This window comes from Pholcus phalangioides, unplaced genomic scaffold, assembly GCF_987345545.1.
Source record: "Pholcus phalangioides strain wild (caught in Gottingen) unplaced genomic scaffold, Ppha-v1.0 ptg000024l_1, whole genome shotgun sequence".
NCBI lineage: Eukaryota > Metazoa > Arthropoda > Arachnida > Araneae > Pholcidae > Pholcus > Pholcus phalangioides.
The window spans coordinates 9,414,466-9,438,333 of NW_028301616.1; the positions used below are offsets into that span (position 1 = coordinate 9,414,466).

Sequence of the window (23,868 nt, forward strand, 5' to 3'; positions counted from 1 at the left end):
ATATATCAGATTATATACGACATCCTTTATCAGTACACAGTTTTACATATCTCTCTCCACTACTTCATTTCCTGCAAATTTTTAACAAAAAGAAAAGCGCGTTTTTAAAAATTTGTGAGTATATGGTAAAATAGCATGAAATCAATGTAATTGAATAAAATGATTCAAAATAAGAGAAACTCTTGAGTTCATAAAATTACGAAAAAAATTTGAGATCTATTTGCAAATACTCGGGTTATGGAAAAACTAAATTTTTTTTGAAATGTTCACAATTTAAAATTTAATTTTAAATAAGATTCATCAGTCAATAGAATCTCAATCTTCTTCACCATTTTATGAAATAGGCAAAAATTAATCATTTAAAGGGGTCTTACCATAAACACTATGCACTAGAAGATATATCATTATAAAAATTTATTAAACCATTGATATATTTCATTTTTTTTAAATTCTTAATTACATGTACTATTATATGCCAGTATGAAGTTTTAAATGTCCCAAATACCTAATTTTCTGCAAACTTTCAACAAGAAAAAGAATGCCAGCTTTCGCGCATGATAAATGAAAAATGAAATCAATGTAACTGAATAAAAATTGATTCAAAATGAAAGAAACTGTTCAGTTCATATAATTGTTGAACAGATTGAGATTTCATCGACTCAATCTTATTTAAAATTAAATGCGGAATTGAAAATTGTTTTTAAAAAACTTAATTTTTTTATAATCCAAGTATTTAAGAATGGATTTGAAATATTTTTCCTTATTTTATGAACTGAACAACTTCCTTTATTTTGAATCAATTTTTATTCAATTGCATTCATTTCACCCTTTTTTTCACATTCATGGGAGCTGTGGAAAAGTTCATTTTTTATATTGACAATTTGCAAAAAATTAAGTATTGAAGATATGTAAAACTTGGGATTCGCTGTTCTATGCCAGTACAAAGTTTTACATATCTCCAATATTTGATATTTTATACAAAATTTAATAAAAAAAAGAATACATTTTTAACAGCTTGTGCGCATGATAAAACGGCATGAAATCAATTTATTTGAATAAAAATTCATTCAAAATAAAGAAAATATTTCGGTTCAAAAAAGGACAAAAAAGACTTCGAAAAAGATGCGGAGATTTATTCTTAAATACTGGTTATGAACAAAAAATTAAATTCTTTCTGAAATTTTAACATTTAATTCAAAAAAAGATTGATTCGATAAAATTTCAATCTTCGTTATCATTTCATGAATTGAACAGTTTTATTGATTTTGAATCAATTTTTATTCAATTACATTGATTTCATTCTCGTCAGCTGTTAAAAATGTATTTTTGTTTTTAAATCTTAAAAAAGTCAAGTACCAGAGATATGCAAAACTTTGTATTAGCATATACATATAAATATATGTGTAAAAAATTTGAAAATAAATTAATGGTTAGATAATATTTTTTACGATATTTCAACTAAAGTGTATCCCCGTGTAAAAAGGTATGAGACCATTTTAGGTTTACATTAACATTAAATTTCTGTGGAATAATTTTTTAATAATTTACGCATTAAAGGGAACGTCTAAATTCATCAAAAAATATCTTAAAAATTAAAAGAATATAAAACAAATTCATCAAAACTGCCCCAAAAAATTTATGTCCATTTAATTTTTTGAAAATAAATCTCATCTTTGAATAACATTTTAAAATGAAAATAAATTGGATAATTTCTTTTCAAATTTTTAGTGGATAAATTTATTGTTATTGTTTATTGTTTTAATTTTTTACATTAATTAACATTTAATTATGTTATAAAAAACAAAATAATGACGTTCTACATTTATAATGAGATTCCACTAAAGAAGTTATTAAAAATTTTGAAATAACTAAAATTTTAGGAAATTTCACGATGGTTTTTATTCGCGAACTAAAGCTATTGTAAAATTTTACGAAAGAAAATATCAGTTTAAAATTTTGAGAATGCACTGATGATCTAAATTTTAACGAAAAAAAATTGGTGTAAATGTTTACAAAGGGAAATTATTATGAAATTGAAAAGGTCAAATTATTATGAAACTGGAGAAAAGGCAAATTATTATGAAATTGAAAAAAAAGCAAATTATTATGAAATTGAAAAAAAAGCAAATTGCTATAAAATTGTGGAAAAAAGGCAATTGTAAAATTAAAAAATAATATTATTATGAAATAGAAAGAAGGAAAAACTATTAAACAGCTTTACGAAGGCAAGTATTGTAAATTTACGAAAGCAAATAATTATATTATAATAAGGATTATAAATATAATAATCCAATCGTGTAAACAATCCTTTGCCTGATGTATATGTATATACGAGCTTGATATAATCTAAGATTATATCAATCTCGTATTTTTTAGGAAGTTAAGACTTTGTAACCAACCAAAGTCGGTTCCTCGGTCAGTGTCATAGTGATTATATTTATCCTCTGAAGACGGCACCCATAGTTTGACGAAATGCATTAGGAATTTCGTGGTATTTTTTTCCCCATTATTACTCTCTTCTCTACTTTCTTCTAAGAAAATACTGTAATAAGAAATTTCACGAATAATATTGTAAGATGAATGAAAATGAATAGAGAGAGAGAGACATTTTATAGATGAAAATAACTAGAAATTTCCTAAATGAAAATAATTAGAAATTTCATGGATGGAAACATTATTAAATTTTCACAAAATCAAAATATTGTGAAATTTTAATACTGGAAACTGACAAGGAACCTAATGAATGTAAGCTACGTATAAGGAATTTAACTGATATCGAAATTATATTTAAAAAAAAAAGAAGTTGGCAATGGAAGTTACAACGAAATTTCATAACCGTAAACTATCTGAAAATTTAAAAATTTCTTAATTCTCGTGAGTTATAAGAATAAAAATGGTTGTAAACTTCACAAATGAATATATTTTTGAAATTTTAAAAATAATATATTTAAAATTAGTATAAATAAAAAAAAAGAAATTTGTATGAATTTGAAAAATAAGAAATCAGTATAAATTTAGAAATTTAGACGTATGTAGCGCCCGTTCTGATGATGATATTTTGATGAAATTTTGTGTATAGGATGTATGGATCATGAGGGAAAATAAATATTCAATTAAAAAAAAAAGTTATATTTTTGACCACCAGGTGAAAAAGTGTCACTATTCTATCGCAGTTATTTTTTCCCCCATTGTCTAAATAACGGTTATATACCAAGTTTCACAATGAAGTGCGTCCACTACAACGGGCGATACATTGGTCTGAGTAGTGTCAGAATAAGCAAACTGACACTACTCATGTTAATTTATATGACATTACTCCGACCCATGTATGGTCCGTTGTGGTAGACGCACTTCATTGAAACTTGGTATATACCAGTGATTCCCAACGTGGGTGTTAACGCCCCCTAGGGCGCGATGGAATGTTCCAGGAGAGCGGTAGAAGCTGTGTTTAACATAGGATCCTATGGGTAAGATTGCGTTGGGGGGGGGGGGCGATGGGAGAAAAAAATTTCTGAAGAAGGGGGACAAAAAAGGTTGGGAAACTATGGTATATATACGTTATTTCGACCACAAGGAAAAAGGTAAACGGCGATAAAAAAAAATCGCCACATTTTCACCTGGTGGTCAACAATTGAAATTTTTTTTTACTAAATCTTCCTTATCCCCATGGGTCCATATATTCTATATATACCAAGTTTCCTCTAAATATCTCAACCAGAACGGGCGCTACATATGTCTGAGTAGTGCCAGTTAATTTTTAACCACCCGGTATAAATTTCAGGAAAAAAAAGAGTAAATTTTAAGAAAGCGAAATTAGCGTAAATTTCATGTATTTAGATTATAATAAAGTTAAAAATTTACAAATTTAAGCATAAATTTGACAAATTAAAAATTTAGTGTAAAATTTCAAAGGTGACAAATTTAGTCCTCTATAACGATATGTTTTCTTGGTCTTCACAGTACCGTTATATCAAGATTTCATTGTACCACAAGGCGTCCATAATTAAAAGACCCTGTTTTAAAGTAGCCTACAGGCGAAACCAGTCACCAGAAAATTGTGAAATTTTGTGGAGAACTTTATGAAGTGATGAGAATTTGTTTCAGTAGGAAAAAAAATTAGTTGCACATGTCGCCACCAGAGGACGTTTCACTTTGAAAGGAGAAATTAATTCTCAATATGTTTGCTGCTCACAATGACGATAAGTTCACGAGATCGCGCTTTCTTGGCCAAATTGGTTTACCACAACAGCAATTAACTGTTCTACGGAAATGTCGGACTTGGACGAAGATTCGAAAAGGTCCAATGAATATTGAAAATTTTCGGAGTATGACAACGAACTTTGAAACCACAGGATCGTTGACTGTTTGTCCTGGAAGAGGAACCAAACCCGTTTCTATAGACGCAGTACAGGAGGTTTCGCTTCAGGTGGAAGAGGACAGAGCCTCAAATTCTCGTGGCAGCACAAGTGTCAGTCGTGTATCCCAGGCGTTTGACAGGCCACGTTTAACTGCCCATAAGATCATGCGGAAATACCCCCCGATATTATCCGTACAAACTTTCTTTTGTGTAGCGGTTGCTTCCACATGATTATGACGCTCGACTCTGGTTCTCACTGCAGTTTCTAGCTCGCGTTGGGGTCGATTGAGAATGGCCTTGGAATATCCTCTGGACAGACGAAGCGCATTTTCACCTGGATGGTGCAGTCAATACTCACAGCTGCTGAATTCGGGAACCAGAAAAATCAGCTAGCTTAGAAGTTCCGTTGCATTCACCAAAAGTGACGGTATGGTGTGGAGTTACTGCATCATTTATTCTCGGTCCCTACTTCTACGAGGAGTTACTCTCTACAGGTGCAATGAATGAATGAACGCCAGAACTTTGCCACTGGACTTATCCCGTTGCCGAGATCTGTTCTAGCCCAGCTTCGTGGCAGAGTCTGGAACACTTTATTTAGTGTCAAAAAAAAAAACAAAAAAAAACCATACAAACTTTTTTACAGCATATTTTCCCCGGACAATTGTCGCGATTAACAAATTTTGTGGTGATTACAGACGAGATGGGATTAGGAGTTGGAGAAGTTTCGGGGTTTAGTTAAGATGAATGTACACATATCAGGATGGAGGTATGTTTTAAAAGCAATTGAGCGCCCCCCCCCATGCCATCTCATCTGCTATCTTACACTTGCCATATTATATACACAGGATACAAAAAGAAAAAGAAATGAGAATCTTATTCTACAGGTGCAGTGACATGTTCGATCATCGGGAAGTGATATGAATTGTTGTTACAGAACGAAATTGTTTCGGCTCTGCAAGCACGTCACTGACTTGCAGACACAAATCTTTATGCAAGACGGAGGTCCTCCACGCATTGCAGTGTGGGTTAAGAATGTTCTTAAAAGACAAATTTTACAGAAGAACGTGTTATCAGCCGGCACTTCCCTAATCTATGGGCTCCCCGATCCCCGGACCTTAATCCATGCGGTTTTTGGCTTTGAGGGCATTTGAAACATCTGGTAAGTCGTGACAATCCAAGAATTTACCTGACCTTAAAGGCAGCAAGCATTTCACGCCACGTGCTGAAAATTTCCACGCCATCTTGCGATTTCACATGGTATCTGAAAATGATGGCTATCATGTTTTGTTGCAGTAACAATTGTAAAAGTGTTTAACAATTGTTAAAATTGTAGACGTTTGCCTAAATGTGTAATTTCTTAATAAAACGCCCTCTGGAAAAATTCGGGCATGTGTGAAACTAATTTTTTTTCAACTGAAACAAATTCCCATCACTTCATGAAGTCCTCCACACAAAATTTCACAATTTTCTGGTGTGACTTGTTTCGCCTGTAGGCCACTTTAAAATAGGGTCTTTTAACTATGGACGCCCTGTATTTGAATACGGTCTGCAAAAAGATATTTTCTCGAAGTGGATTTTTTTTTACGGTACGGAAAAAAAATTTAATTCGTTTTTTATCGATAAAAGGCACTGCACGGAAGCAAATTACTGGAAATATGAAAATCATAGTCGGCAAGTTTACCGGTGATTACCTCTAAGCATCGTTCTAAGCATGATAAATCGTACTAAACTCATTTAATTTGCCGGTTGTTGTGCAAAATCGCCATTTTGTATTGCTAAATATGGTAAATCGGTGTCGTTCCTGTGATAAGGTTTATTACTTAGATGACTATATTGTGAGCCGGAGTGTGAACCGGATATAATGAACTCTGATTTAACGAATTTTTCCGTACATATCTAACTCCTGTTTGACGAATTCTGAAAGCGGACCTAAGTATGCAAATCGGAGTCCTATGAAATGCAGGTCATTTCCGAATTTTCCTTTTTTCATGCGCTAGCAGAAAGTTTTCATTGTAATGCTGACATTCATGACAAAAAAAAAAACACTGTCCTTGAAGTTCTTTTACCTCAGCCACGAATGACCGGCTGAAGCTGTACGAATTTTTCGAGCACAGAAGAGATTGAAGAAAGATTCCACAGGTCCCCAATTAGTTTTGCCGGAATTTCGTACTGCGCCCTCTATCGATAAAAATTTGCATTTGAACTAATTTTCTTTCTGTATCAACTGTTCCACGAAAGGGGATTTGTTTTATCTCTCTTCGTGAAAACTCCCTGGCGAAACGCATTCAAGAAAAAAAAACAATTCCTCAAATTTTTATAAATTTTTAAACTTTTTACGAATTTATGGGACACCCGGTAAATACACATGACATTAACTAGCATAAACAGAAAAAAATCAAATTGATACTTACTAATAACTAGTAAATTCATGCAAACAGCACATTTAACGGCACTCAAAAGAAAAAGAAACGATCGATAATATAATCCACGCATTGTTATCGACGGGAAAAAGCGAAAAAGCCTTCACACATTTATTTCTATCTTTTTATTTCTAATTTTATTTTTTAAAGAGTCTCTGGTAACAATGTGAGCCTGAAATCCAATAAACACACGCGATTAAACTAATTAATCGGAGCAAACAAATTAATCGCAAGACTACGCATCTGCGTTAATTAACTTTCCATCACCATCATTGACACAACCCGTCTCTCTCTCTCTCCTCCAATTTTTGAAAAGCTTCTACTTTCTTTGCTAATAATTCTCCATCATCATCTCCTCCCTCTCTCTTTCTCCTCTCTCTCTCTATCTCTCTCTCACTTCATTTCAACGAGCACCTCACTCATCGAATTAAAAATCCCAATGAACTGAACAAAACGACGAGGACTAGAGGGGATTACAAAATTAAAATTCTTCTTAAGATCGTTCGCCGAATTACCGTGTAAAACTGAATTCAGCTAATAGGCGAAAGATATCTAAAAAAATCGAGAGAAAGAGAGAGAGAGAGGGTGAGGAGAAAAATCTCCGTTAAAATACGGAGAGGAGAGAGTTGAAACAAAATTTAGGGAGGGTTAATAGAATAGAGAACACATTAACTGTACACTCTAAGGGCAGGTACAGATCAGAAAGAGAGAGAGAGAGTGAGAGAGAGTACACATAAGTAGGTATCTCCTAATTAATAAAAACAGCAAAAATTCTTATGTTATTTCCAACAAGGGTCCGACCCAAAACACTGGGAGGAGTTTCGGAGACGTTTTTAAAAAGTTATGCCGTCTTTTCTAATTGCTTTACTTAGCTTTCCTGTTGCTTCTTCGAAAGCTTTTAATGTACATTTTCGTGAAAGAGACAGTTTCATAAGCATTAGATGGGAATAATAATAAAAAACATCGTGTGTTTTCGAAGAGGGGTTTAAAGGGGGAATGTGTTAAAGAGAGAGAGAGATACTTGAAGTCAAAATACCATGAGGAGAAGAAGGGAGATGCGATCATTTGAGAAGCTTTCGTTCAATTAGCCCTTGGAAAATGTATGTGTGTAGGAACGTACCAAACTATGTGCCACCACCTTCTCCATCTTTTCTTTGTACAAATAACACTGCGAAGAGTTATACTTGACGGAGAGAGAGAGAGAGAGTGTGAGAGAGAGAGAGAGCTGACCCATTAGCAAAAGACAATTTGGAGACTCTTTCAGCATGTCAACTTGATTTAGGTGTTAGCTGTGAAAAATCTGTCGGAAAAACTCGTGCCGTATAAGGTTTTGGGAGATGGTAGGAGACAACATGGGTGTGTGTGTATAGACAAACAGCAAAATTACTACTACTACTACTACTACGTACAAAAGGTATGTACGTACGTATGTATGATGAAAAGGGGCTAATGGAATTACAATCTTAACTACATTAGAGAGGTCTTTAGATGTTGCAGATAGAGGAAGATTCTCGCTCCTCTGTGTCTGTTCTGGAAATCTTTTGAAAATTTGGTGTTCTTTTTTAAGGATGATTCTTGTTCTTGTTAGATTGAGGGGGGAGAGAGGTTGATGGCATGAGAGATAAAGTAAAAATTTGTTTTAATTTTGATGCTTCATTCTTCCGACAATGATGATGATGCTGTACGATCGACGACCCATTCCTCCCCCCAGTGTTCGTCGACATACCATACGCCGTTGTCTTCTCGGATTCTGTCAAACTTTTAAGCATATTTCGTAGCAGAATTTTGAGATTTTATTCGACAACAAACATTATTAGCATAGTAAGACTTGGGAGATAGGTCTTTCAGAAAGTTACTGTAAATTTCATCACATTGCCCTTTCAGCGTGTTTTTTGATACATGTCTGAATTTGAGTTTGTGTACGATTTTGTTCAGATCGAATGTATGTCTATCCACTTTTATTCTCATTCTCATTGAAGTCTTTGATTGGATTTGGAGGATATCTTGAATCTCGAGAAAAATCGAAAGTTTAATAAGAATATTTCTTTCTCTAAGAAATACGAAATACGAACTTACGCTTGTTGTATCGTGATTCATTATGTTTCTGGAGGGTTAAATAAGATTTGTTTTGGATTTCAAACGACTAAGTTGGAATTTCAAAACTACGGAATTGTGCCGAGATATGTCTTAGTTTTCAGAAGCATGTTTTTGTATATAAAATGACCATTTTCAATAGCAAATACCAGACTCACACATGTCTTTCAAAAAAAATATCTCGAAGAATGATTACATATTATTATATATATTTTGTGATTTATTGTAGATCTTCTCTGCAGAGATAATGAGTAGACATGTATCCCAATGTCAATTCCGGTATCCCTCAAGGCTCAGTTCTTTTTCCTTTTATTTACTAATTACATTCTTGATACCCTCGACTGCAATTTCAGACTTTTTACTGAAGATTATATTATTTATAATGCTCTATCAACATTCAATTTCTCCCACCAAAAACTCTCAAACATAATAACTTTAACTTAAACTTCATATTAAACATATATAGGAGGGTGAATCATTAAGCAAAAGAGCCGCAAAAGATAATGAAAAAATGACTTGCAGAGATAATCACTTCAGAACTATTTTTATATTTCTCCACAAAATCTCCACTAATATTTATGCACCTACCCCCTTCATGGTTTTATCAGTGCCCCAATACCAGCTGCATAAAATTCTTTGGGCTGCTGTCTCAGCCACACTAGAACTTCATCTTAAACCTCTTCATCATCTGCAAAATTTTTGACTCTAAAACGGTTTTTTAGTGGACAAAACAGAAGAAAATCACCTGGGGGTTATAAGGTGGATGTTTTGGGATTCAAAAGGAGTGCTACTGGCCCATTTCCAAAATCGTGGTTAACATGTAAATGCTTAATCATATTGTGATGCTCCATTGAAGCTTCAGACTGGAATTTGGAGAAAGCGTCCAGGCCTATTTACCGAAGCAGGAATAATGCTTCATCACGATAATGCGAGACCTCATACAGCTCGCCTTACACCGAAGACAGTTAAAAATTTTGCTTGGCAACTTGTTCAACATCCACCTTATAGCCCCGACTCAGCCCCAAGTGATTTTCATCTGCTTAGTCACTAAAAAACCATCTTGGAGGCAAACACTTTGCAGATGATGAAGAGCTTTAAGATGAAGTTATAGTGTGGCTGAGACAGCAACCCAAAGAATTTTATGCAGCTGGTATTGGGGCACTGATAAAACGATGGGGTAAGTGCATAAATATTAGTGGAGATTTTGTTGAGAAATAAAAATAGTTTTTAAGTGATTATCACTGCAAGTTGTTTTTTAATTATCTTTTGCGATTTACTTAATGACTCACCTATGCACTTACGCTTTACTCTACCCACTCTAATAGGGCATGCGTGTAAGTGTAATAACCGACTGACATAATGTGTGTCTCGCAAAGCTCTACCACAAAATGAGATGAATGAGAGAGGCGATAGTTGGGCTAAGGCAAGCAATTTTCCTCCGATGGAGCCTGATATTTGTACCAATATTACCTTCATAGTAATGTTTATGTGCATTCCCAATAGTATAAAAAAGGGAAATTTTTGTAATACAAATAATGTATGCGTGTATTTCAAATATGAATGTCCAGCACTGCCAACGGAGGCGCTGTTTCATTATTCCCGTCACAGTGCAGGCTCTGTGTGTTTTCTGTGTGTGTATATTGCATATTCCGTAAAAGGAAAAGTAAACAAAACTGGCCAGCACTGTGGACGGAGGCTTTGTTTTTTCGTTTCCCATCACAGTCGAGGCGCTGTATATGTATATGTTGTATATATTGTGGATTTAGACCATTCTCAAATCTCTCTCACTTCAACATGCCAGCTTCTTCTTCTTCTTTCTTGCCTACAAGCCTTTTCCATATTTCTTTCGAAATCCCAAGCTGCGGTCTCCGGCCCTTATGTGCCACTGGGCGCATGTGCAAGTTTTCTCCCTAGTCATTGGATTCAGTCACCCATTTTTGTCAAATGGCTTGTACGTTGCATCGAGTTGATGGCTGTCTTCATGGGGAGAACGACGCGAGTGATTCGGTATTTGCCAGCACGGGGCAAGGGGAGCCACCACTACAAATCTTTGCCAACTTTTCCGACACAACTCTGCCTCTTTTGAGGTAACGGAAGTAAGGTGCTTTGCATCAGTCCGGGGTTGTGAGCGGTTCTATCTATCTATCTATCTATCCGATGGAGTCAGTGTTCACGAATCACTTTCATATTTTGGTCATGTTTCCATGGAATTTAAGCCGATGACACCGAAATAAAGGAGGAGGGAAAAGTCCTAAAGTAATCTATCAAGGGATGATTCTTTTGAGGGGGCACAAAAGATTTAGGAGGGGAGGAGGGTAAAGAAATTTAAACCAGAGAAATTTTGAGTTACCAACCTTCAAAAAAAAGCATTTCAGCTACCAGAAATCGATTCAAATAGCATCTAGAGGTATTTTCCTTCGATACGTTTATTTCTTTCCGATAATATTTCGAAATATTTTTGATTTTTGATCGTCTTGAGGAGAGGGCGCGATTCCCCCCCTACGCCGCTTCTCTTGTGTACGCAAATGCCTGGAAGTGAAAAGAAAAAAAAAGACATATTTCCCTAAAACCAAAAATACCGTTTGGTGAGAAAAAAAAGGGGAAATTTCTTTTCCGTCTGTAATTAATTGTCAGTGTCTGAAAGGAAGGAAATTTTTTTTCACTCCTGAAGATGTCAGCAAAGTTGCCATAATTTGGCGACTTTTGAAATAGGATGATACACTTTTCCCGGATAAGTGGGGGGTCGTGAGAGCCATTTTCTTCCTCGAAACGGTCAATCCTTAGCAATCGCATACAAGAATTAAATCCTACTTTAATCATAGAATAACACGTGTTTTTGCGGATACGTTTTAAAGATACCAAGCGGTTAGATCCCAACCCCCCCCCCCCTCCCCCTGTGTACGCCAATGCCATAAATACCTAATAACCTATTTCATAGAGATCACCCTTGAGGAGTCTCTCCCCCCCCCCCCCCAACTCTTTTCTAAAATTCTCATATTTCATAAAAAATTACACGATTTTTGAAGCCATATTCTGAAAATATCCATGGTATTTCGAATAGACAGCGTGTTATTGAATTCTTAACATTTTATGCATTTATCAAATATTGAGAGCAATGTTTTCTGTTACGTTTGCATTTTTTTTGTGTAGTCGTCGGCCAAGTATGTGATTGAATAAATTAAATGAATAATATTAATGACGTTATTTCATTCCAGTGGTCCATTGAGCAGTCAAGCTTGCATGGAGAGCATGATGAATCCAGCGAATCACGGAAGATTTCCATTACCACCGATGTATTTCCCACATCACTTGACTCACCAATTCGCTGCTCCGACTATGCCCTTTAAAGGTCAGTGGAACTATGTACGTATCTGGTAATTATTTCCAATGCCGAACTCTAATTAACTTATATAATTACGGAAATATAAACTGGGAATTTCCACAATGTGTACAGGGTTGCCCACTTTTACCGTTATCCAGATAGGTAATTCCTAAACTGTCTTAGATGTAAGTATGTAATTACGAAAAATATGTTAGATATTTTCACACATCATCAAAAGAGAAGTTCAAGTAAAAAAAATAATGTACAGGGTGCATAGGTAATAACGAGCACTACTGGTAAAGCTGTTCGACCACATCCACGAATCACCGGCTGAAGCTTCGGTAATATTTCGGACACAGAAGAGATTGGAGAAAGGTTCATGTCCAATCGCTTCCAACGCTTCCCTTGTGCAGTGCCATCTATCGAAAAAAATTTAAAGAAACAAACTGTTTCCTATCGCGAAAAATTTCTCTTTGTGAGAGTAATTTTTTTTTTTGTAAATTGCATGTAAATATATAACAGTTTTGTTTTCATTTTTCATGAATTTTCAAACCATTGCTTTGTAATGTCTTTAAATTAGCACTTTGAGGCCGTTCAAGTATTACGTCAGAAAATTTTTAGACATTTTTGACCACCCTTTGTCAGCAAAAGTCAGCAAAACTCTGACCCCCTTCCCCCCTTGTCAGCAAAATTTCGTGAGCACTGGCCCCTACCTCCTAACGCGTAATGGTGGGATCAGAAACGTACGCGGGAAAGGGGGGGGGGGTGGCATAGGGGACTCGAGCACCTCCCCCAAAAGAAAAAAAAATTTTTTGTTTTAATGCAAAAAATATTTACAAAAAAAAATTAATTAAAATTTCGGAAGAAAATACCTTTATATTTAATTAAAGTCGATTTCTGTTAATTCCAATGCTATTTGAAAGGTAAGAACTCAAAGTTTCTCTTTAAGAAATTCATTGCGACCCACCCTTTAAGCCATATATGATAAACCCTTGACCCCGCAGACCAAATGTGTCCCTGAAAGTTATCTGATGTGGCTTGCCTCCCCTCAAACCTAGTTTTTAAAAAATGAACTAAGTGGCACATTCACAAATCCGTGACACAATTCCAGAGCATTTAAGTGGCCTTTGGCACATTTTCAGATCACTGAAGTGGGCCCGTGGCACATTTTCAGATCACTGAAGTGGGCCCGTGGCACATTCAAAGATCACGTAAGTAACCCGCGACACAGTTCCAGAACGCTTAAACGATCCGTGGCACATTTAGAGATCCCTTCAGTGACACAGTTTTAGAGCACGTAACCGGCCCTTCAGTGCAGTTCTACATCACTCAAGTTACCCGCGGAACATTCCCAGATTACTTAAGTGATCCGTGGCAGGATTCCGAATCACTTGAGTGATGCGTGGCGCAGTTCCAGAGCACTTAAGCGGCCCGGACACATTTCCTGAGCAATTGAAGGATCCGTGAGACATTCAGAGATCACTGAAGTGGCTCTGTAAGGGATTTATCATTAGGGAGAATGTTAGTTCAGGTGCCCGCAAACTAGCTAAAGATTTTTCTCGTTTTTGGCGCACCGAATAAGATGCCATTAAGAATATTTCATGTCTTCATAAAGGGTGGTTGACGACGTAAGCATCATACAAACCCCCTCTTCCTCCCTTGTCATCAAAAGTCAACAAATCGGGAACCCCCCCATCAATGCTAATATCACTGGCGAACCGTTGATGCTAGAGGCATATTTGCAATTTGAAAAAGTACCCAAATAACGTTTGGACTTCAGATAATTCATTCACACTAAAAAGGGTTGCACATAGTCATTTAAATAATTAAAGATAAATAACTTTTTATACGGACACCCTGTGCTCAAAGACCCGATCAGAAAGTTGTTGCTCTGTCAGTCCTGGGGCCAAAAAAAACAAACATGTTTCCAAGTGCAATTCCACGGAGATATTTGAGTTAAAAAAAAACCGGGGAAAGTTTGAGGGAAAAAAACGCCCTAAAAATGCTGGAAAAATGAATTTTACTCCATTTATCCTGTTTTTTCGCTCAACTTTCCTCCGTTTTTCGAATTCAAATATCTCGTGAATATTGCACCTAGAAACGTGGGAAATTTTTTTTGTTCGTCTCAGGAAACGCAGGACCACAGCTTCTTAATTGGGTGTTTTGAGCACGGGGCACCTGTATATAAATTGAATTTTTTTATTTTAATAATTAGACAATCCCCTTGCAAATTTTGCAAAATAAATGAATTTTCTGAAGTCCAGTCCTTATTTGGGTACTTTTTCTAATTGCAAGTATGATTCTAGAGCCAGTAATTTGCGGTGTGTGCATTTATCGATACACCCTGTATATGTTACGGTGAATGTGATAAATCCGGTTATTATGCGTAATCACAGACCGTTTTGGTAACTTCTACCGGCAATAATACCAATCGTCTTTCGTAAACATGATAAATCGTCGTAAACTCATTAATTTACCGGTTATTATACATAATAACCATTTCATGCATTGCTAGATATGATGAATCGGTCTCATTGCCCTGATAAGATTTATTACTTGGATGAATCCATTGTGAGCCAAAGTTTGAACCGCGTATAATGAACTGATTTAACGAATTTTTCCGCACATCACAGTAATAACTCCCATAATTGACTCCTGTTTGACGAATTCTGAAAGCGGACCTAAGTACGCATATCAGTCCTATAAAATGCACGGGTTAAGCAAATAAGGGTTCACGATTAACAGCTCATTTCTGAATTTTGCCCGGCCCGTGGGCTAAATGCGGCCCGACAAGGGGCTCCATCTGGTCCTCGAAAGTTGTTCCGGTTGAAAAGTAACAATATGCACTGCATGATAAATAGATAGACGACTATATTTCCTTCATAAAAGTACCGAAAATGAGGACTTATTATTATATCGCCAATTATCACCAAAAAAAAAAAAAAAAAATTGTGAAATGCAAGTTGCCAATCCTAGAAAACAAATTGTCAAAGGCAAAAGTAAAGTTGCCAATTATAGGAAAAAAAATGTCTAGGAGCAAAACTTAAGGTACGAAGGTTTTTAACAGCGAGATGAATATACCTGCTTGTAACAAAAATTATGTTTGAGTCTAATTTATCTGATGAAAATAATTTCAATACTCTCTTTATTTCAAAAATTTAAGTAAAGTATCGTTGAAAATAAGGGGAAAAAAAACGGGACATTTTTATCTGTCATAAAAAAAAGTTGGGACGGCCAAAATTAATTCCCGTGAAATACGGGTCATATGGTCACCCTATATACATACAAGTTCCTGGCCCGCGAGCGACAGAAATATGGCACACCTGGCCCGCGGACTGAAAAGATCGTGCACCCTTGCTATCTAGCTGACAGAACTCAAAGCCATTTCGAGAAATTTTCCCGAAAACAGCTCACACCACATAAAACTGATTGCTCCACATGATAGATAACAGCCCATAAATTAATTCTAAAAGCAACTAATTCCAGTTTAAAGAGGATTAACTTGGGTGATTTAGAAGCACCTCCTTCAACTTTTCCAAGTCTCCATTGAAAAGTCTTCACCTCCGTCTCCGCGTATGTGCCAATGTTCAAAAGCAGCCATGGTTGTGGAGGTAGAAGACGTTAAAGGAGGACGACCGGGGAGAGGGGAAATGGGGGCGCGGGGGGTGTTTTTGAAGATTTAATCTTACTTGGCTTAATCCTATTGCACTGAAATCTTGGTTTCTCTCCCGGAGTGTTGTCGGGATTGTCTGGGAAGTGTTCGCGTTCGGGGGTAAAAGAGTGGAGAACGGGACACCGAGGACACCACAATAGCACAAAGGAAACGCGAGCACCACGCTTCACTATACCATCCAACAGTGTACTTATTTCGTGTACAAACGTGTGTGGGTCCGTCCTCCCCGGTCTCTCTCTCTCTCTCTGGAGGATCCAAAGGAAGGATAAGAATTCTTTGGAAAATCCACATGCGAAAATTGCGTCGGGATTCGGTGTGGAATTAATTAGGGTTTTGAGGGGGGGGGGGGAAATAGTTGAAGGATATAGCGCCATACCGCATTACTCCAATTACTCGGGACGTTGTCTCCTCTCTATCTCCTTTTCTTAAACAACCCAGCTAGCTAACTACACCCTCACACACTGAGTACTAAATGTCACCAGACGGTGGAAATTGCATAAAACTGCCTGAAATTATATCACTCGAGATTTCTTTAAGCGTTAAATTGCGCCGGGGACTTGAGTGGGGTTCACGAGACTCGTCAGGGTCCGTCCTTATCCTTATTAAGTACATTTTTTCTTGCTCTTGAAAATATTGAGGAAGGAGTTGTGGAATATATATATATACGTTACGGTAAATCTGGTAAATCCAGTTGTTATTATATGTAATAACCGGTTATTATCCATAATCTCCGAACATTTTGGAAAGTTTGATAAATTCTGTGGTGTTTGGTCAGAACATGATATCTCCAAAAAATGGCTTTTTGAGTATTTGGTATTTGAGTATTTTGAGCTTTAGTAAGTATTGCTAATTATAACTAATTAGACGTGAGATAAATGCACAAATACAATGCTACGGCTTAACAACATGCTGATATATGATAACAACATGCTATGATATTTTCATTTGTATTTGTGTGTGTGCTTTATTTCTGATTTTTAAGTGGCAATGAAAATACATATATCACAAAAATTGATTTTGGAGTTATCATGTTCTGACCAAACACCACAGAAATTTCCGTAAATTTACCACCTTTTCCTTTGATTATACATAACACTCAAGCGTAATTTAATTAAGTACTAAACGAATTATTACTTTTACCGGTGATTATGCATAATACCCAAGCGTACGTCACGTCGATAGTAAACGTGGTAAATCGTGCCATATGATACATTATACATGATAAATCGTACTATATGATATACTGCACATGATAATTCATACATGTATTGTATCATTATATCGGGGTACGAATAAAAAATTTGTTATCGTTATATCATGGTCTGAATATAATCATCACGCATACTAGACTTATGCTGAATTTCTTTCCTATTTATCAAATTCATCAATTACACTTGGGTATTATGCTTAATCACGAATAAAAGAGATAAATTTCAAGTATTTATCAAAATTTATTAAACGTACCGAGACGACTAGTTAGTATGCATAATAACCGATTTATATCGCAAGTACATGCGTCTTGGTAATTTTGATAAATACTGAAAAATTATCACCTTTTCCGGAGATCATGCATAATACCCAAGTGTCGTTGGTGAATTTGATGAATACTAGAAATGATCTTTTTATTCACACTTTTATCTGTGATTATGCATAATACTCTAGTGTAACTGGCAAATTTGGTAAATATGGGGGGGGGGAAACTCCAAATGTGAATGCGTCTAGTATGTCTGATGAATATAGTAGGACCCCGATATAATAACAAACTTTACGACCGTACCCCGTTATCATGATAACAATGCATGCAGAAATTATCATGTATAGTATATGCCATAGTACGATTTATCATGTTTACGAAGCGACGCTTGAGTATTATACATAATCGCCTGTAAAAAGTGATAATTTTTTTGGTACTTATTTTTTTTTACCAACAACATATAGGTGCTATGAATAATCGTCGGTAAAAGTGATAAATTTAGGAAAATTTATCAAACTCCCCAAAATTCTTGGCGATCATGCATAGTAACTTATTAGTATTGTGTTATTAGGTTATTATGTGTGTGTATAATTACCAGATTTATCCCATTTACCGTAATAATATATACATTATATATATTTGCGTATGAGCATGACTTGCGTCGTGTAGTAGAGCCGTCATGTACGGTCACGTGGGCATCATTCTGCAATCTCATCCAATGCTACATAACCCATGGACCTACACGGTCACGCCCTCGGGGCCTGGAGCGAAAGGGGCCTCATGAAAATGAGATCTGATAAAAAAAATTCGAGAGTAAGCATGCAAATTAGTAGGCAGGAATTTCTATTCAGGTGGGGAGGGGCCTCAGAAAAATCCCTTCACCGGAGGACCATGATGCTCTTAAGCAGGGCCGTAACTAGGCCGGGGCAACTGGGGCGTTGCCCGGCTCCCCAAATAAAAATATACACTTATTTTTCTCTAATAACACTTTCAAGGGGGCCCGAAGAAGAAGTCTGCCCCGGCGCCCAGAGAAGGCACGCAACGGCCATGCTCTGTATACGAATCTGCTCTCATCTTGAGCATCCAGGTTTGAACCCCCTTTGCTTTAAATGGTGCGAATGTGAATATGCAACGTTGGTCAATTTGAGAATGTTCATTTTGGCAATACGAGTTGAACCATGAAGCTATTCGAAATATTTGTCTTGCAAAAAAAAAAGGTGGAGATGCAAACGGTCACAATCACAGAAGGAATAAACGAAAGACACAAATCAAAGCGGAAAATAGACGAATTCCTTACACGTTTCGGCACAATAGGGATAACTTCTTCGGAGGATAAATATAACCACTAATCATTATCACTCAGACTGGAAAATCCACTTCGGTTGGTCACCATATATTTAGTCCAGTTGCTCCGGGAAAAAGAAATACGTCCTTTAGAGTCAGACTTTGTGGTCAGAATGAAGCTGATTGCCTGCATGAAAGATTTAGGATGGAAGACAGACACTCACCGTGTCGTGTCAGACATGGCAGACATTCTTTAACATAAAACCAATGAACGTATTCACATATCTATCGTATCGTGGCTGCGCGCAGACAGACATTTTTTATGCTAAAGCATGTCTGGCGTGTCTGACACGACACGGCGAGTGTATGTAGATGTGTATCCACCCCTAAAGCAACGTTCTGATTCGTTGCATGCCAAATGGAGCCATTTGATTGGTTTATTCGAATTTTCTTGAAATTGCCGCTCGTATCAAAGTGCTGCCAGAAAATCTTCAGACTAATCTGCAACACGGTAGCCTCATATTTAGACATCCTTTTCTGTAATTTAATAAATAAAACGAATTGGAGAGACTAAAATGTTTCGAAAATCTCGACTCACAGCCCAATATTTCCTAAAATCAAGCGAACTGAACAAATTTGTGGTTTGTGGAAATTTCATTTTAAGAATGACATATTGATAGATTCCATGAAATTTTATCATTTCTAATATATTGAATTTATCTCTCCGCACACACAGCCTTTCCCTTCTGCGCGTGTTGTCTTCCAAAATCCATGACATCGTCTTCGAATCTATTGACGTCGACAACCCGGGATATGACAAGCACAAGTGTGGCCGATTTGAGGAGAAAAGCTAGAGAACATTCACAAGCAGTTCTCCAGTCTGTCAACAGCGGCAGCAGCAGCAGCAACAACAACAACAACATCAACATCAACGCGAATACAAGTTCACCGGATTCGTCTTCGTCGCCGTGATCGGATCCTTTTAAAACCCGAATACTACTACTATTACTACTACTACTACTACTACTATTGTTACGTGACAGAATCCAACACTTACAGTCTCTCTCTCTTTTTTATAACATTCCTTATTCTCCAAGGACACTGACTGAAACTTACTATGACTGTTATCTCAAGCGTTCTGTTAGTTTTTTTTTTTTTTTTTGTGTTTTTTTGCCAGTGTTTTTGAGGAATTGATCAAATTGAAGAGGAACTGATGAAAAAACTAAAAAAAATTAATTACATATAATAATGTAGGATCTATTATAGTAGTAATTATGAAAACAAATTATGACATTTCTCGTGCAGGATTTGAAAAAACAGTAGTTTCGAAACAATTTGTATCATTCGATTCTTATGTACTTGATGGTGGAAAGAAAATAATTCTCTGGACGTGTTTTCACAAGATCACTTCAAAATATCCGAATATATTTCTGGAATTGCATTCCGTTTGTGTTTCAATTCTTGCTGTAATCAACAGCGTGATTTATCGAAGTACAGCCAAACCTCTCTGAAAAGCCCTCTTTCGATAGGGTCCTATTCATTCTTTCCATGGTTTCATAAATTTCACTGATCTGCATTATAACTGGCACAGTGGAAATATAGTGTAAAATTCCACATCTTTTTCTTTTTCAAGAAGACTTTTTTCCCGGTTTTTTTTTTGCAGGTGATAGTGTTTCCCCTCCCATCCCGGATAACAATGGAACTAGGAAGAGAAATACTCTATCCTTTTCTATTATTTACACTTTACGCACATATTCTTATACTACTCCAATGAGAAGGGAAGAAAGGTACCTTATATGAACACCGTTTCTCTCGTTCTCTTATTAAAACGTAAATAAAAGTAAACTCCACCACTGGCAGTTAACCTTTAGGTTTGTGGGGTGGAAAACGAGTTCTTAAACCGGGTTTTCCCAGGAGTGGAATTTCTGCGCCTCGTGCTACGTGAAAACGTTGATTGGTTAAAAACTTGAAATTCAGGTTTTTTTTTGGCCAATCAGAGTTTTCACGCTGCATGCTCCGTGGAAACCTGCTTCTAGGGAAAGCTGGCTTTAGGAGACGAAAACTTACAACGTATCTGGGTTCGTCATTGCCGAAATAAGAGGAATTCATCGGAATAGGAAGTTCAGCTCATCAGACGCATGACACTTGGACTCGTGCCTTTTGGACGCCCAACAATCGGCAGGTTCATTACATTCAATCAATTTACAATTATAAATTTAAAAAATATATATATTTATTAATTTCCACAAAGCTGGGTGGTCAGCATCGAATTCGACTTGCAAGCGTCAATGAACTGCTTCTGCATAATTATTTGTGCGGGATACGTCAAGTACAGTGCACTTATAACAGGACCAAATTGCTGGCTCAAACAGTGTATGATTGTAGCGGCTGTTTCGACATATCTTCCGATGCAATTATCTTCGAAGCAGGACCGCAATTAGAGGGGAGCATCCGGGTCTCGTGCCCCGGGCGCTGGACCAGAGAGGGCGCAAACTTTATTCTCAAACCTTTCCTTCAACATTACAAGGGGGACGCCAAAATGCGCGCCCTAGCCCCGGGTGACCATGCATCTACAGTAGTTGCGGCTCTGCTTCGAAATAATTTTAATTGTGGTATCAAACTTCGGTAAATAACTGGCACATTGCCCTCTTCATTAACCCCTCGTAAAACGTCGATTGCATCCTCGATGTTGACCATGTGTCGAAGTCCGAATCAGTGTTGTTTCGATGAGTGAGATATTCAGAAGTGAGACGCTGTGCTTTCTATTTTTTACCGAATGAAATAAACATCCGTGCAATTCGGCGCATAGAAAAGCATTGAAAACGCGTTGCTCGCGTTGAAACGGTGGCGTCCAAACAGCACGAGTAAAAATGGCACGCATCCAATGAGCTGCGACCAAATGTAATGTATCCGGGTTTTATAGAGTTGACATATCTCGGGATTATCGAAACACGTAAGCATAAAGTTAGGCAAGATATCCCGTGAATGCCGCTGAGGAGGTTAAAGGCCAACCTCTTCTCAGCGCCGATTTTCTGTGGAACTGAGGGTGGCTTTCTTAGAGGTTTCACTGTTTTGAGATATTGTGCAAAAAAATAGTATCGATATCGATATAAACTATATAATCAAAACAATTCTGTTTTTGTTTTTCTATGATATATGCAAAAAAAGAGGAAAAATAACTTAATTTTCGGTGACGAAGCCATGGCCTGTATGGTTTTAGAAGTAATTTTTTGGTTTATTGCGGCTTATAAAAGTCACAGCCTATTTAACAACATTTGATTTTTTTTTCATTGCTCTTCACTGAAAATTTCTTATTCTCGTTGAGCACTTATTGAATTTCAGTACGGATTTAAGAATGTTATCAGTGAATGAATAGCTTTGCTTCCTCAAAAATCCGAACCAGGTATTGTTAATTTACACATAGGGCCCTTCAAATGAGTGTTAGACGTCGGCCATATTCATATTTCCATGCAGATACGCTGGTCGTATTCTGTGAAACAAAACATAAATCGAAGTAAAGAAAGTCTGTGACGAAAGCCATTTTGTTGCTGAGTTTTTACGTAAACAGTTAATCTCTATACCCATTTATACAATGTGTCCTATAAGTGCTAATGCGGTCTTCATCTCATTAACTGTTCCTCGTAGAGGTATAGTTTCAATTCAAAAAATTGCTCAAAAGGCGTTCAAAAATTAACCTGCACCAGTTTTGAGAATGAAAATACAGTGTGTCTCACAACACAAAATGCAAATACAAATACAAATACAAATACCACGCCACAACAAGCAAATTGCCCAACGAGGTGGCTGACTTAAGAACATCATGGATCCCCGAGCCATTTTCTGGAGGCCCTACCTACTACTGCTACACCACACATGCACCCCACCCACACACCCCTTCCCCCCCTCCCGCGGAATCCCCAACGAATCGGTACATGCGGGAATGTGCGTGTACGTGTAGTGAAACCTGACGTGAAGTTTTTTGTTTCTCTGCAATGCTTGTTATGTGGAGTGCTGCCATCTGCCACCAGTTTTTCGATTTATGAGTGAAGTGTTATGATTGAATGATTTATCGTTGTAGGACTGTTGCTCTCTGTGGCAAGACTTTTTAACGGGGAGATCGGCTCGCATTTGCGCCTTGAAGTTGGGAACCACAGAAAACCAACTTCAGCCGACCACCAATGAAAAATGAAAAAAGATCTAAATTTTTATACTGTCTCCCTGTCCTCTAACTTCCAATTAAAATATTGTTTCCCTGTCTCTCCTGAGGCCAACAAAAAAAAAATTCTTCCAAGTTTTTAAATGCAATATTCGCTGAGATATTCGAGTTGAAAAATGGGAGAAAAGTTGGGGAAGGACAACATAAATGAGCAAAAGGGCGTTGTCCGTTACTTTTTGCTGTTCTTCAACAACTTTTCTCCGATTTGCGAATTCAAATATCTTAGCGAATACTACACTAAGAAACATGGAATTTTTTCTGTTTGTTTCTGGAGATACAGGAAAACAACTTTCTAATTGGAGGTTAGAGGACAAAGGGGCCGTATAAAAATTTAGATTTTTTTTATACTGTTACACACTGTATTTTCAATCAAAATTGGCACAGGGTAATTTTTGAACGTCTGTTGAGCATTTTTTAAATTTGAATCATACCTCTACGATGGACGATTGATAAGATAAAGGCCACATTCACATTTACATAGGACAACCTGTATATGTATATTTATAGTTCAAAACTACATCACGTATAGAAATTGTACGTTTAATCTTATCTGGCCACGGGCGTAAAGCGAAGCTTTTGAAGTTCATGTACAGCTCATAGCAACCCTTGATTTGAGGTATGTTTTGTTATAATTGTTTTTCGATTGATACATATTTTTGTCAAAGATTTATTCAGACACGAATGTTTGCGTTTGACAAGACGTCTGCCACTTGCCAGTCGAAGGGTTAACGTTTTTGCTATTTTATGCCTGTGCAGGTCTGGGTTGAAATCTTGGTTTCGGGCATGGATGCCTACTTCCGTGTTCCGTGAAAAAATCATACTGATCCTTTGGGAATAAGTGAGGATCGCGTTCTTTATTTATTTATTACATGGTTATCTCAACATCTGCGGTTTTGGCAAACACTCTGTTCGAATGGTTTCGATAGCTCGGAGAAGTTAATCTTTAATATAATTTGAAAATTTGAACTATTCGACTTGGCTTGAAGCATTAGTGGAAGTTCTTCTTTTCAGTCAGGGGAATGAATCAT

The 23,868-nt window shown here is 36.7% G+C and overlaps 1 protein-coding gene across 2 annotated transcripts in view; it reads left to right on the top strand.

Moving 5' to 3' along the window:
• Positions 1-19,823, top strand: part of Drgx (Dorsal root ganglia homeobox) — an 80,655-nt gene extending 60,832 nt beyond the window's left edge. Inside the window, exons 6-7 of one of the 2 annotated variants that reach the window (XM_089251049.1) lie at positions 12,087-12,220; positions 19,361-19,823. In XM_089251049.1, coding sequence (XP_089107175.1) covers positions 12,087-12,220; positions 19,361-19,596 — 370 coding nt within the window. In that variant the 3' untranslated portion in view covers positions 19,597-19,823. Of the gene's footprint in view, positions 1-12,086; positions 12,235-19,360 lie in introns of both variants that reach the window. The other variant, XM_089251050.1, reaches the window with a different exon arrangement.
• The last annotated feature ends 4,045 nt before the right edge of the window (positions 19,824-23,868 follow it).